The sequence below is a fragment of the Alligator mississippiensis genome, chromosome 1 (assembly GCF_030867095.1).
Source record: "Alligator mississippiensis isolate rAllMis1 chromosome 1, rAllMis1, whole genome shotgun sequence".
Classification (NCBI taxonomy): Eukaryota; Metazoa; Chordata; order Crocodylia; family Alligatoridae; genus Alligator; species Alligator mississippiensis.
The window spans coordinates 40,644,533-40,660,101 of NC_081824.1; the positions used below are offsets into that span (position 1 = coordinate 40,644,533).

The window sequence follows — 15,569 nt, forward strand, 5'->3', positions numbered from 1 at the left end:
TCTGAGGGCAAGGGGCCTAAAAAACCCTTAGTATTTCAGCACCTAGGTGATCTAACTCTTTATTCCTTTATGGAAGTGGAGTTAAATAAATTATACATATTTTAACAAGTCCATAGTCTGTTATTTTCTTCGCTTTTTCTACTTAATTTGGTTTCTTTCTGAAATGTTCATGTATTTGGAGGGTTGTGGACTAGAATTTGGGATAAATCATCTTGTATGGCTGGACCTTAAAATTGAACTTCAGAGTTTCAGGTTGACACTCCATAAAGCTCTGTATACGAACCAGAATATTAGTCCCAAAGAGGCACAATTATTAAAATTCAACTGAACTGTTCTTTTACACTTGAAGCTTGTATTGATTTGACTATCATCTGCAAACATTTTAAAGAAAATATTAATTTTTATGTCCAGTTCTGTAGACATTTGATTCCATCAGAAAAAGGTCACGTTGACTGGAAGCTGATGTATTTTGCACTTCAGAAATGTTATCCCATAAAGGAGCAATATGGAGACACTTTGCATTTCTGTCGGCATTGTAGTATTCTGTTTTGGAAGGTAAGAATTGTATAATTGTATAAGAAAATGTATAATTTTAAAATGGGAAAGTACTTTTCACGTTTAGCTGGTGAAAAGCATGTTTGAAAGGAAAAATGTTAAGATGTCATATAAGTATGTACCATCTCAAGTGGAAAGTAATTAATAGAACTAATTATATGGACATTTTTACAAAACTTTTTTTCAAGGGAATTCCAAATATAATTAGAATGTAAAGTTTAATTCTGTGCTATATTTAGCTGTTTAAAGCTGTACTAAAATCAGTATTCTATGCTTTTACAACTTTTTAAGAATCTTGAAGCAAAGGAAGGGTGTAATTCTTTACATTCCAGCTTTTTTTTGTTAGACAGGAATGTAATGCACCAAAATTGTGAAGTGGAAGGAGGAAAAGTCTAATTTCACGTAACTGACATCACAGCCAATAAAATATTAATCAATAGTAAGACCTTTTACAATATTTCCTCATCATTAATGTAATATATTAGTGGTATTCAAACTTATTGTGTTGAGTACAGTATATTACTAGAACTAACTTCCATCTTGTGGGCTGCATCTAGTTTGTGGACCTGTGCAATCCAGCCCATGGGGTTCCCTCTGGTTCAGAAATTTTGCAGCAGAGGAGTGGCAGCATCATGAATTGCTGCCATCCCTCCCTCGCCACCAAAGTTCTTAATCCGTGGGGACCTCCATACACTGGAGAGTGGTCAAGTTGATGTGCAGGGTTGCACTGCAGCTGGATCTGGCCTGTGGGGTCATATCAAAACACAAGATTGCACCCGCAAACCAATCCCGTGTGCTGACCTTGTGCTGGATAAGGCCTGCAGACTTACCCTGTGTGTGGGATTGAGCCCATGGCTTGGGTCTCCGTACCACTTTAGTGCACAGGGCCAGAGGTTGAGCACCGTTGTAATATATTATGAGAACTAGTAACTAGTTTTGTTTTTTGAAGAATGCTGTTAGAAATGCTCTTTCCTTTTCCATAGTCTTGCTGTTTACAAGTAGGAATATTGTGCCTTATAGTTGAATTTTGTTTCTCTCGTATAATCTATGTCTTACTCTCATTTGAAGTCAGAGTAATTCCATTTTGATTTAATATTTTGGTGGCAAAATGGATTATGATGCCACCTTTTCAGACGGGCTTCAATTGGCAACCTGAAGACCAGAGTAGATCATGCTATCAAGTGGAAAATAAGGAGAAAAGAATGGCTTAAAAACGATGAAAAATCTTCTCCCTAGAGATCGCTTTGCTTCTGTACATTAAGAGATATTCTTTTCATCACTCTCTCACATTCTAAGGACAGTTACTTGAAAGCAAAACTGTAAAAGCTTATCTGTTTTTTATCCCCATTCTTTCCCAAAGATGATTCTTCCTGGCATGTCTTTATGACTAGGGACAGAAGTTACACATAAACTGGTTTTAAGTGATCAGAAACTGGTTTAAACCTATAACAGAACAAAAGTTCAGTGCACATAAACCAGTTTCAAAATGCCTGAAATGGCTGACACCCGATTGAATGTAGTATCAGACTTAATTGATTTGGGTCAAACTGGCTTATGCAACTTCTGTCCCAGACCCCTTCCTGGTTTTAGTTAAACCAGAGTTTTCCAGCATGCCAGGATGCTCTGCAGCCATGAGGTGGGCTTTGCCATCTGCTCCAGAGAGCAGAGCTGGCCTCACCCCTCTGCTCTCTAACCCAAGCAGGGACAGGGACATGGCCAGATGCACCCCAGCATGGACCTGTTAAGTCAAAGTGGGCAGGGAGGGGGTTAATTCTTCCCTCATTCCCCTCCCCTCTCCCACTGCAGCCATGGTCTGCCTGTCTGCAGGCTAGGGGCAGGAGGGATGGCTGGGGCTGGCAGACTCTGGCTGTGGTCCCCAGGGGCAGAAGGGACAGAGGGAGGAATTAACTTCCTCCCTTCCCCCTTTGCCTTAATGGGGACATGCCAGGATGGCATCTGGCTACACCCTTGCCCCTGCTGGGGCTTCCCCATCACTGAGCTGCAGCCACTGAGGAGGCCCTGCCCCTGCGGGTCAGCCCAGCCATCTAGCTGCCTTGGCCATCCACAGCGGCTGTGGCTCGGAGACAGCTGCTTCACGCATGCAGGCTGGGCCAGGTGAAGCAGCACCACACAGAGCGAGGGAGCCAGGCCAGGCAGCACCAACCTGTGGTGGCAGGGGGCAGGAGGAGTGGGAGGCGGAAGAGTCCCCCTCCAGCACCCCAGAGTCCTGTGGCTGCAGGGAGGAGGGAGAAGAGTCCTCCTCCGAGGCTGGGTAGCAGAGGTGTGTGCCATGATTGCTCCCAGCTGTCAGGGAGTCACTGTGGTGGCCAGAGCTTTCCCCTCCTTCTCCTCTTCCTCTGCCATGGGGTTCTGGCCATGCTCCCTCTTCCCCCACCCTCCAAACCCTGAAGCCCCCACCCTGCAGCCCAAGGTGGGGGTTTAAACCCCTCCTCAGTCTTACTCAGGCCTGCTGGGGCCTGGCCATGCCCTTCCCCCCTCCCCAGCTCAGGTTCCCTGTGGAAGGGAAGGGAGTTCTGCTTTAACACCCCCAGGTTTCTGGCCTGAGCCACTGCTGGCATGTGCCTGCGTTTCTGGAATTAAAAGAGAATATCTATCCGCTTGCAAATTGGTTCAATCTCTGCAGGTTAGATTAACCTGCAAAGATTGAATCAATTTAGGGTCAGGTTTTTTGAATGTCTGTCCCTAGCCCATGGGTCATCTAAGGAGAAAAAGTAGCGTGCATGCAAAGGACCTTTATGAACCATGTCATTCTGAATTTGAATACCTTGGTTATCATGGTTGCATCTGCAGATGGTTATACTTAGCAAGAAAAGATAGCTGATAAAGACTTCTGCTCATATTTTATAAAGTCTAGACAACTAGTTGATGCACTTCTGCAGCTCTCACACTTGATATCAAGATTGGTTAAGTATAAAAGCTGGCCAGTGCAGCAGAAGTCTGTTCTGTAACTTACTTTCTGGTAATTGGAATACAGCTTTCTGTCTGTAAAAAAAAAAAGCAGTGTGTGATTTGACTATGCATTTATGTATTTCTTCTTTTACATTCTAGTTTTCTTAAGGAACTGTAAAGATTGTTTATATTAGAGTATTCTATGTAAATGAATAATCTGATGGTATTTACAATATGTTTTCTCCTTTCAGATACTTTCAGTAAATGCGCTTCAAAGTATAGGGTAGTTAAAACTGGTAGTGACCCAATTTGCTTTAGTCCAAAGAATCTAGCACTTATAACTTAATTGTTGAGCGCTAAAAGATTTTTAGCAGATTCCTTTTTTATATTTTTTCATAAAGGTTTAATACATTTTCCTTTTAGAAGCATTCAGATTGGCAGGTAGTAGAAAGATGATAATTCTTTTCTATGCAGATTGGTCTTGTGGAGTGGCTTTCAAACTAAGAGTTCAGGTAGCATAGTGAGCTTAACAGAAATTCTGTGATAGAGAAACAGGTTCTCACCGAAGTGGGTTTTGAATCTGGAAAGGTAAAGAAATCTAGTGTAAGATTTGAACTTAGTACTTTAGATTAGTCTATAGTAGGAGTGTTCCTTCTATGTGTTCCATTTTTAAGATGGTTAATTTAAGATTTAAGAAAAGCATTTGTTTTTCAGTGCTGTAGTTTGTATATACCCTGATTTCATAAGAGAACAATTTAAAATTAATGGGCTAGTTGGTACCACCTGCCCCCCACCCCAAAATATGCACATTAATATGAGTTTGCTAGATCCATAGATCCATTGTTTTAGTGAGATATGGGTATCCTGGGTCATGATGATCATGAAAATAAGGAGGGTCTTTAGGTCATTTTGGACCATTTCATTGAGTTTTCAAAAAAAAGAATGAAAACCTTAAATGCAGCCCTGTCCAAAGATAATTGGAGCAGAGAAAGAGCACCATGCTCTGAACCAATATAAAATTAAAATAATTTTATTTTTAAAAAATCATATTTTTAAAATGTTATAACATTTATCGGTTTGTATTTGGAGATGGAGAATTACAAACCAAAAGGTCAGCCACAACTGAAGCTCAGGAGTCTTCTCTCCAACTATAAATATAAAATGAAGCTTGAGCTTTTTGCAGCATGACTATTTTTGTATACAGGGGCCTGATCATTCACATCCTCAGTAACTCTCTTAACTATGAAAACAAATGTGATCAAGGAAAGGAAAGGTGGTTGCTGCAGAGAGGGTCAGTTCTTTGAAAAGCTTTCCTCACTCCACCAACATCACTTGTTTTTCCAAAACTCTGCTCCAGTCAACTGCTCTTCTTCTAGTTACTGATCTCCACCAAGCTGTTAGCTTTGTAGATGGTGTTTTTGTACCTGATGGGAAGGTTCTTTAAAGCAGATTGCCTTCTATTTATTCAGCTTCTAAATTATTTTTCCAACCTGATACATGGATGGTGTTCTTTGGCTAACACCTCATTTTGTGGATGATGCTGAGGGATTGCTAACAAATAAAAGTCTCTAGTTTACCTTCTCCAAAAGGTAATGAATAGAACAGACAGCTATACACTATTGAAGCATTGTTTTGTGTTAATGCACTGATTTTAAGTAAGAACATCACTCATTTGATCATCATTTTAGTACTGAATATCTCTGACCCAATTAATCTGAGAGCTCTACTGGGTTAGTATGGCTGTATGTAACTAGTTATCTTTAACATCAGAATTATTTCCATTACAACTAGTTTTGACACCAGGTAGGATTCTAACAGAGTATGGAATAAGCATGGAGGATTTGTAGGATTAGTGATTAGATAGGACATTGGAGTGTGAACCATGGCACTAACATATAATAAGCCAAGGTTTGACCTTGCAGAATTTAGTCCATCTCTAAATGAAATGATTTACGCCAGGGGTCAGCAGCATTTTTGGGCAGAGTGCCAAAAACAACTGCAACCTCACCTTATAAAATGTTGGCATGCCAGGGGTGGACAAAGGGGGAGCTGCAAGGGCCCCAATCTTTGTTGTGGCAGCACAGCCCTGGCCCCTTCCCTGAGATGTGACTGCCAAGCAAAATGCATTCTGGCTCACGTTCTTGGGGCTGTCTACCCCTGATTTATACTATAACTAGCACCTTTGTTGGCAAAGCTGACAGTGCTCACTTGGCTAAATTACCCCCCAGCTCTGGAAAGTAGTTTCTCCTGGCACATTAGCAAGGTAGTACAAGTAAATTAGCTCTGCAGCTGCTGTCTGTTCTGTGAATAAATAGTTCCATTTTTCAGCTGGGTCAGTCCAGACTCTCTCACAAGCCCTTTAAAGAAATATGAGAAAACAAAGGGAAGCAAAACCTGCTCCCAGAGCCGTAATGAGCTCATTGAGCATTCACAGTGGGGGAGGGGATGTGAGGGTATGCTGACCATTGTAGCCTCAGGGGAGTGAGAGGAAATGGATGTGGTGAGGGGAAGGCTTACCTGTCCCTGCTGCTGCTGGAGCAACACCACTGTGCTCAAGCAGCAGCCCAGTGGCTGGGCTCCCTGGGAGCTGACCCTGGTGGCCTGTTTGGCTCCCTCTCCCATGCATGCATATTGGGTTCAGGACTAGGAAAGGCTCCTGGGTCGGGGGCACTCACAACCTTCCCCTTCCCCCATCCTTCAGATACACTGCCCTGCCTGCCTCCTAAGGTCAGGTAGTGGGTAGGGAAGGGCTGATTGTGCCACAGCAAAGACTCCTGGGAAGAGGGGGACAGTTATGGCCCCCCCTTCTGGTCAGTGCCCAGAACTGGTGCCCCACTCACCCTGCTTTAGTTACACTACTGCATGCTCCTAACAACCCTGCTGTGAAGTTTGTGGTGCCAGGAAATAGCTGTTGTAATTAGGAAAAGAGCTGTGCCAGTTTACATAGATAAAGTGTAGTAAATAAACTCTTGCCAAACCATTTGTTAGGTTGGGTTTAGTATTTGTGTTGAAGACCAGTATTATATAAACTGTATATAGCAGTGGTTAATAGCTGTTCTGCTTCCTGTAACTAACACAAATTTGTTCCCACACAAAGCTTCATCTTTTACACTCTTTTGTACACTTTCTAAATTTGTTGTTCCTTTATCTTTAAAATGATAAAGCCCTGCTTTGAAGCATCTGCTGCCCCTTGCATCTTAATTTAAAAAAGGGAAACACAGCTAAAGAGATACGATTGTAACAAAAACAAATGGGTATAAACAGACCATAAATAAACTTAGCCTGGAAATTAGAAGCTGTTGCCTGTCAGAGGAATGAGGGTCTAGAATCACTTTTGCAACAGTTGTGGAAACAAACAACCAAACTCAAACAGGTTTGAAACTGGATGTCTTAAAAAAAGAGTATATGCTCTGGTTACCTATGATATCTCAGACTAGATTGCATAATTCAGGAGGTCCTTCCTAGCACATATTCCTATGAAAGGCTTACACACAGGGGAGGCTGCCTGGCTATACAGGGAGATATTGAACCTGGTTATAAGCACAGTGCTCTCAAGTATGTGCAGTGAACAGACTATTTTCAGAATTTTTTTGTAATCAGTGTTGTTTGTAATAAGTTTTTCAGGCTTCCAAACAGCAGTATCTGGGCTGCTTGAGTTGTGACCATTTCTTTAAAACAAATCAACATAGAAAACTTGCATATAGGAGTGAAGTCATTATTAACTACTTCATAGGAAGTGTAGTGATGTCACAGAACATCTAAGATTCTTAATATTAAGAAAAAGGAAAGGGGTCAAGTATACACTCATTTAATTTTGATAGAGGGGATTCTTTTTTAGGGACAAACTCAATCATTTTTAATATAGACAAAATGCAGAATTCATGGATTAAAACTGGCAAAATGCACTATGAAGTGAGGTATTTTATAAGTGCTTTTTGTTTGTATCTTAACTCTTCTACATCATTATATGGTGTCACTGTTGTAAGTAATTTCTATATTTCTTCAGTTGCAAATTGGGTCATACATGTCAGTTGCTCTAAAATGGGTATAAAAAAACAGAATATTCAACCTTCTTTAAAGGTAATTTCTTTACCTTCAGGCAGGTTACTAAAACACTGTGCAGTGGTTTAGCAATTCCATGTAGGTGATGTGCATATTTACTCTTATCAGAGTTGCAGTGATGGGTTTTGTGGGTTTTGTTTTCCAATAGATTAAAATGATCTAGTGCAAAATATTCTTGTGGCGGATAGTCATGTATTACGATTATTATTTTAAATGATACCCATTCCAAAGTATCTTAACATTTCCTCTCTTACTTTACTGCATTCATTCCTGCTTCTTTCTTCATGATCTCAAAGGACTACCACCTTGCTTTGTTACTCAAGGTATTTTGTGCGTTTCATCCCTTCTTTCATTTATACCTGTTTTGTAATGTTGAAGTGAACAAGCTGTTGTCTTCTAATTTTTCTTAGTTTGTTCCAAACAACTAGGAAGTTGCAGTTGTTGATACTATTAGATATTTGGCATTTTCAACTTCAGTTTCCATTCATTTGCAATTTTCCTTGCTGACACTGTTTAAACTTGGGGATCCTGATGTAAGGTGGGTGCAGCTGCCAGTAAAGGTAACTTGAACACCAGAATTGCTTCCGTAACAACACATTTTGTTGCCAGATAGGATTTGGAATTTGAGTTTAGAATGAGCCTGGAGGTTTTGTGGGTTTAGTGATAAGTATAGAGGTTTTCTGCCTTAGGACATTGGAATGTGAACCATGTCACTACTTCATAATAAAGTCTAACCTTACAGAAATAATTCAGTCCACCTCTAAATAGACTGATTATGCTATAACTGGCATCTTTGTTGGCAGAAATGCTAGTGGGTCACTTGGCTAAAGAACTATTTATGAAATGAAGATCCAAGAGATACTTTTATCCCAATCCAAATAATTCAATGGCACTTTAAAATATCTTCCTAGCAGGTCATTTGCAGACAGGAATTTCAGATTCCCTTTTTTCTAACTTAAGAAAAAAATACAAAAACATATTTTGAATGTGAAACAATTTCATGTTGGGCCACTGCAGCCCCCTGGTTGTTAGTTATTTCTAATTTGCAAGTAAACTGAAATTGAGGAAAGAAAATGATGGTGTTTGTTATTAGCTGCTCCTTCTATATAGTACATATTTTTCTTTCCATTTATATATATTTAGATCCAGCTAAATACAATTTAATAGAAGAACTGAAAATTGCTGTGGTTTGAGTAATAGCATGTAAAACTATTCAAACTTACAAGGTGAACACACTGTTCCTCAGCTCCAATAAAAACACATAATAGCTTTTTCAGATCAACGTGGTTCTTCCTCACGGAAATCGCTCTCTGGGTTTAAAAAACCAAAACCTGATTTTACTGGAAATTCTTCTGCATTGATTTCCTGAATGGCAGGGCAGAGCTTGGGGTGATGTTTTGTTCTTTGCGGCAGCATAAAAACAGACAGCCTGTGACAAGCTGTGCCCAGCAGTAAATTTAGAAAGACAGTGCAGGTGAAAGAAACTAACTCACATTTCCACATATCTGCATCAGGTAGGCAGTGGTTACAGAGTCTGAGAGCTGGGAAATACATTCTGGTAACAAGTGTGAAGGGCGGATGTATCTGCTTTTCAATAAAAGTGTCTCTTCTGCCACTGCATGTCTCCTTTCCTGCAGACTGCAAAGCCTGGCCCTCATGTCAAAAAGAGTGAAGTGCAGCAGCTTTTATCTCTTCAGAGCTTTTTGCTGCTTTCTCTGCTTCCAGCATCACTTCTTCTTTGGCAGTTCCACTTGGCACACTATTGTTGCTTATTTTGTTTGTATAGTTCTTTGCCCTGTGTCCATATTATTATCAGGCTGTCCTTGTCCAGTAAGCAAGGGAAGGGCCACAAATAAGTCTCCACCTGAAAATCTCATAACACTTTTCTAAACCCAGAAAGAAATTAAATTTGAAAAGTTGCAACACTTAAACAGAGGCTTTGTCCTCATCTTATTTGTTGTGCAAAGAACTTGAAATGTCCTTTGTTACAGATGCCGTTCTGCTCTCACACCTAATATTTATGGACATAAGCAAAGTATTAGTCTTAAGTTCTTGCTTTTCGTGAAATAACTTGGGCATAGTTCTCTTACTTTCCCTCTGAAATCAGTAAGATTGTTTCATTGTTAACAGTAGTGTAAGATTAAACTGTAGTTGTTATATTATCCCCTTAAAGTTTATTTACTTCCTCTGAGTCTTTCCCCAAAACACTGGACTTCTGGTTCCACTTAATACTTGCATAAAGCTGCAATTCCTGAGCTTTATAAATAGTGCTTTTAAGAAACTTACTAATTTCTTCATTGAACCATGTCAGGGACTTGTGATTATTGCATCTCCAACCTCTTCTTCCTGGTCCTAGCTGTAATCAGCTAAAAAAAAACCACAGTTACTTTCATAATAGAACGCTTATTTAACTTGAATGTTCTGGGGTGTTTTGACCGGCAAGTTGAGGGTAATGTCTCAGTAATGTTATTTTTAATGGAAACTGAGAGCTTCAGTGGGTTACTGTTAGGGCAGCCTTTCAACTCTGGGTCCCCGATTTAAATACTGACCTTGCCAAAATTAAAAAAAAATATAATTGCCCTTTCAGTGTCCTATGAGAAACAAACTGGTGATGGTCTTCATGTCCTTCTGCTGTCATAAGTGGCTGTATTGGCAGAGAAACCCAACAGTAAATGAATGCAAATTACACTTTCTGCCTAAAAAAGGCTTGAAAGCAGTATGGACAAGTGTACTGCACCGCTGTCCTGTTTTGTGTGTGTTTGGAGTTGGTGGGGATGGATAGTGCTGGAGAGAAAAAAAAAGACCTAGGATATTAATCTAGCACCTAAGTTAGTGAGTACAGCATCTTGGGGGAAAGAAATCATGTTTATAGATGTTGTACAGATATGAAACTGCATTTCACAGTACCAGTGAAGTGCTATTGCCAGGCATACAAAAGCCTTTGAATTACTTTAGACTTGTGTAATCTTGTAATTGACAATGGTTAGGCCTGCAGAGTACTCTGTGAGCGGTGCTTTCTGCATGCATGCCTTATGATCCAGGAGTGTTATTAAGACATATATAACACTGCCATGCACCACTGCTTCACATTGCCTGGAAGTACTGCTTTGTGAAGCATTGTAAAGTGAAATTGTAAGAAAATACTAAAAGTATTGAGGAATGAGGTCTTAAAAACTGCTCACAAATGGATTCTGGTGTCATTACAGCTCAAACACCCTGGCCTGTTTTAATTAAAACTAAAACAATTTGAAAACTTTTACTTTCAATTTTCTTTCATTATTCCCCTAAACATATTTTTTTTAGAAAATATGGAAAATATGTAAACAAAAAAACTAGCTAAGAATTAGTACAGGTATCAGCAACAAGAGGGATTCTAGCTTCTGCCACCTTTGTACTTGTTATGCTGTCACAAGCGGCTATTTGTCCAGAGTTTGCCACATAAAGATTTAATACACTTTAATCCTTAACATTTCAAATAGTATCTGAAAAATAAGTGACAAACTATATAGTCTTCCATAGTCTCCCTCAATGATTGTTTGGCATTCCCAGTAATTTTTCCCTCGTCCCCAAAGAGGTTCATATTATAATGCAGTTGGTTTGAATTAAGCTTGCACATTTCATAGAGTCACAGAAAAGTCAGGCTGAAAGGCACATTCAGAGGTCATCTAGTCCAAACCCCCATCAATTGCAGGATCATCCCTATCCAAATCCATGGTCTGGTCTAACCTCTTAGTAAAACTACACAGTCAACCCTGACACAGCTGTAAGACATAGCACCCTAACCTGCCCCAGGTATAGCAGGGGTACAGTGGCAGTCAGTGTCCTGCTGCTACAATGGTAGTCAACATGTACACAAGAGATCGAGGGACTCTAGGAAGAGGGCCGTGCCTCCTGCTGCTGGGAAAGGCAGAAACCCCCACAATTCATACCAATATGACTGTGGGGTAAAAGTCCTTCCTGGCCCCAGACACAGTGATAGACCTGATCCTGAGCAAAGGGGAAAGACCCCGTACCCATGGACCTCTGGGTTTAAGTCCCAGAAGCAGCACTGGCAAACCCCAGCAAAATCCCCAGTCTTGCCTGCAGCCAACCCTTAATGCTTCTGAAGACGGTAAACACCCGCCCCCACCACCACCATCATATCTAGCGACAGGAAGGGAAAAAAATTCCAGCCTCACAGTAATCAGGAAATTCCAGAAGTATGGGAAATACCAATAGTACAGCATAGACATAGCTCCTATCTCATCCCTGAGTAATGCTTGTCCAATCATTTCTTGAACACGTCCAGTGATGGAGATTCCACTGTTTCCTTCCGCAGTCTAGTCCACTGCCTCACTGTTCTTACTGGTCAACTGACCATTTAAATATTGTCAGATGCAGGTCAAATATGTTAAGCATTAATTTATTAGAACAGAGAAAAGAGAGACTTGACTCTCCAGTAGGTTAGATAATATGCTAATTACAAAAACAGTTATCTGTTATTGTGAAACGATGAAATTTAAGTTCTAATAAATTGTAATTAATTTTTATAATCATCAATGTTAGGTATATGTAGATAGGATTGATTAAAACCCAAGGGTCAGCCTGTACAGTTACAAAATAAAATTTAAAAAAACCTGCACATAGCAACTAATATGTATTAGCCTGCCCCTCAATAGAGGGAGGGAGGAAAGGAGTGTTTATGTACAGCCATGGACAGGGTTGTGATAGATTTTCAAGGTTCTGGGAAATTTGCAGCAGTAGAAATCTTGCCGAGCGAGGCATACAGGTATTCCAGCCTGCAGATGCCCCTGCTGCCAACTTTCACCAGCCACGATGATCCCTAGTTTGGGGAAGGCACAGGGGAAGCTACTTTGACCCCTTCTGATCATGGAGTTGAGCATACAGGTGTTCACTCTCACAAGACACATTCTCTTGCAGGAGAGATCTGGAGTGAATAAGCAAATGAACATACACACACGTCTCTTGACTCCTGCAGGACTGAGGGGCAAGGCATGCAGTCTTCCTACCCTTGCTAAGAGATGAAATTGTGGAATAAAAAAGGCTGCCACCTACACATTGGCATTCTTGGCTTCATGGAATATTTGAAAGTTTTTTACTGTAATTAAGTACTAGGTGGTCACTTGACTGGTCAATTGACTGGCTTCCCAACACTAATTTGAATACAAGAGCTTGAATACTGTAATAGGGACACTCAATTTCTCTGTATTTGTGGAGTAGAAGAATCCTCTGCTTCCTGCTCTGTTTTCCAAAAGAAACTTTTTGTGATGGGACTTATTTTTAGAAAGTTTAGTGTGACAGTATCTTGAAATCCAGGATTCAGAGTCCCATTGTGTATGCATAACCAAAGACCTTTGTTTTTCTAAACTGCTTACAATTATTGCTGGGCAGGAAATATGTCACCCTTCCATGAAAATTTGAGATCAAAATTGTCCCCATCCCAAATCAAAATGAAAGTCAGTCTCAAATTTTTAGTTAAAAAAGAAAAGAAAAAAGAAAGATTAGTTTGGGGCTTATAAAAATATTTAATTTATTTTTAATGAGTCATTTAAATCTTTCTTTTTCCCCACTTTAAACTAAAATTTCCAAAAGTAAACATAATTTTCAAACTTAAACTTTCCTGGTTTGGAACTGCTGAAATGGGACAGTTAGACAATTTTGCACCTTTAATTCAAAACGAGACTTGTCAGAACTGGCCCTGATTTCATAAACAGTCACTATTTTCAACACAAGGAAAAAACCTGTTCAGCAAAAAATTCTTGACTTGCAACTCAAGTACATGTGTGCCCTGACTGAAGTGTGCATTTAAAAAAGTTTTTAAAGTTGGGGGCAGGGGAAAGGAGGAGTGAGAAAATAACTTGTTTTTTTCTTTAATTTCTTTAGGATACAGGACATCCTTGTACAGCCAACGACCCCGAAACCTGTTTTATGCCAGTTTCTCCTCAGCATTTCATCGATCTCTTCAAATTTTAAGCTGGGCAATAGCTGTTTCTGTCTCTCTTTACTTTTGGTCATCTCTGTAGTGTCTGCAGTGTATTATGCTTTTTTGTGCAATATCTTTTTGTTGAACATAATTATTTCATTGTTCTAAAAAAGTGTGCTGGTAAGGAAGTCTTGGACAAGTGTATTGCATATGCTATTTGTGGGCAGAAAAGGACTGAAGTGGAATAAATGCTGAAGAGGAAAGCTGCAGTCTATAGAAACGTTTGCAAAGGGCTCCTTGAAGTCCAAGGAAAAGAAAGTAGATTTAGTCCTACCTTGCAGTCTATTCTGCATTGATTTTGACATTTCGTGAAGGTGACCAGCTTCAAACATATTGGAGGGAAATTTTGATGGAAGGGCTAAACTGTTCTTGGAATGACCAAGAGCAATTTGTGTTATTTCCTTGAGGTAAGCCACCATTTTTCAAGCTCTCACATACAATTTGCACGTTTTCATAAATAGCCAGCTGATTCCTTCTTTGATTGCTTCACGTTAGCAAGTTTGCCCTAGTCTTTGTAAGTTTGTGAATAAATTGTACTTGTGTGTGCATGTTGTTGAACAAATTATGAAGGAAACCAAGTTCTGTATATACATTATGCAAAATATTTATTTTTCCTAAAAGGTATTTTATTAACCACATCAAACCTGTCTGAGCACACTCTAAACTTAAAAAGTGTGGGAGATTAACCAATGGCTGTTGGAGAACACTGGATTTTTCTGGTGATTGCCAGTCTTCAGTTGTAATGGTTTTGCTGTCAACAATACTGTAGTAAGATTTCTAGACATCCTGTAAAAAGGACATGTTACTAAGGACTCCAGTATAGCGGCATTACCTTGTAGTAGTAACTGAGGCTCTAATTTGGAAAATCCCGACAAGCTAGCTTTCCCTAGTTTGGAGATCTGGAGCACCTCCTGCTGGTGAATAAGAAATAATAGTTCTGTAGGAAATGACTTCCTTACAATTTAGAAACTGAAAATGACAACATTAAAGAGGCGTACTTATTTGGCATAAGAAAAAAAACAACAAAATTAACTTTTCTTCTTGCAGTGATCATTTACCAACAGCATGTAAAATACAAACAAAATACAAAATGTAATATATTCCAAATTGGCTTGTTTTGAATCTAATTTTGTACAAAGTGTAATAAATCATGTTTTACTTATTATTCTTAGTAGTTTCGTTTGCATGTAGGGGTGAGTCTGTTTTAAATGTTATAACAATGACTTCCACATCCATCACCAAATCAGTTTTTCATTTGTATACTGAACAAGAAAAACATACATATCCTGAATGCCAGAATTTTTCCTTTGTTTCATTTTAACCAGAACTAGAATTCTAGCACTAACAGATTAATTAGGAAAGAGAGAATATTTTAGTGTCCAAAATATTTAATGAATGTAAAATAAAATGAAGAAATTCCCTGTTTTTGCAGATGTAGACTTTGCAGTTAAAAAGAAAAAAGATGCAAGGGTAAGTATTTCTGTGGGTAGTTTCTCTCATTGGACCAACTGCACGGTTGGCATAGACTATCCCAACTATGCAGTTGGTCCAATAAAAGAGACCACCTAAAAGAATCATTGTCTCTTGTGTATTTCCTGGACCATAGCCACACATTGTCACTTCAACATTACTAAAACAGCTATAGAGGTAGTAAGATGCTTTTGCTGCAGTAATTTTGAGTATCTAACACGTTGATGTCTGTGAGTATCTAACACTTTGTCACAGACATCAAACACACAAAAAATCCTTGGACATCTGTAGCCGATTACAAATATTCCAACCTAAGTGAAGTCTGACAACAGTTGTAACATGCTTGGCGAAATACTACCACCACATTCATCATCATCATCATCCTGGAAGGGTTTCCAGGAAGCAAACTCTAGTGCCTGAATGAAAAGAGCTCTTAATGGGCGTTGGTTGTATTACCACAGTTACCTCCGAGACTAGGTTGGGGTGGAATTCCTATCACTTTAGTCTTCCCTAGTAGTTACAGCATTTCACTAATGAACTGTGCACTCCTGTCTATCCTGCAGGAGAAATTAAGTGGCATCTGGTGTCC

At 39.5% G+C, this 15,569-nt stretch overlaps 1 protein-coding gene across 3 annotated transcripts in view; it reads left to right on the forward strand.

Moving 5' to 3' along the window:
• The window catches only part of FBXO25 (F-box protein 25), a 71,909-nt gene extending 57,234 nt beyond the window's left edge, over positions 1-14,675 (forward strand). For 2 of the 3 annotated variants that reach the window (XM_059730026.1, XM_006269745.3), the window contains 2 exons: positions 412-555; positions 13,411-14,675. In XM_059730026.1, the coding sequence (XP_059586009.1) occupies positions 412-555; positions 13,411-13,500 (234 nt within the window). In that variant the 3' untranslated portion in view covers positions 13,501-14,675. Of the gene's footprint in view, positions 1-411; positions 556-7,823; positions 7,851-13,410 lie in introns of all 3 variants that reach the window. The other variant, XM_006269743.3, reaches the window with a different exon arrangement.
• Positions 14,676-15,569: the final 894 nt, after the last annotated feature.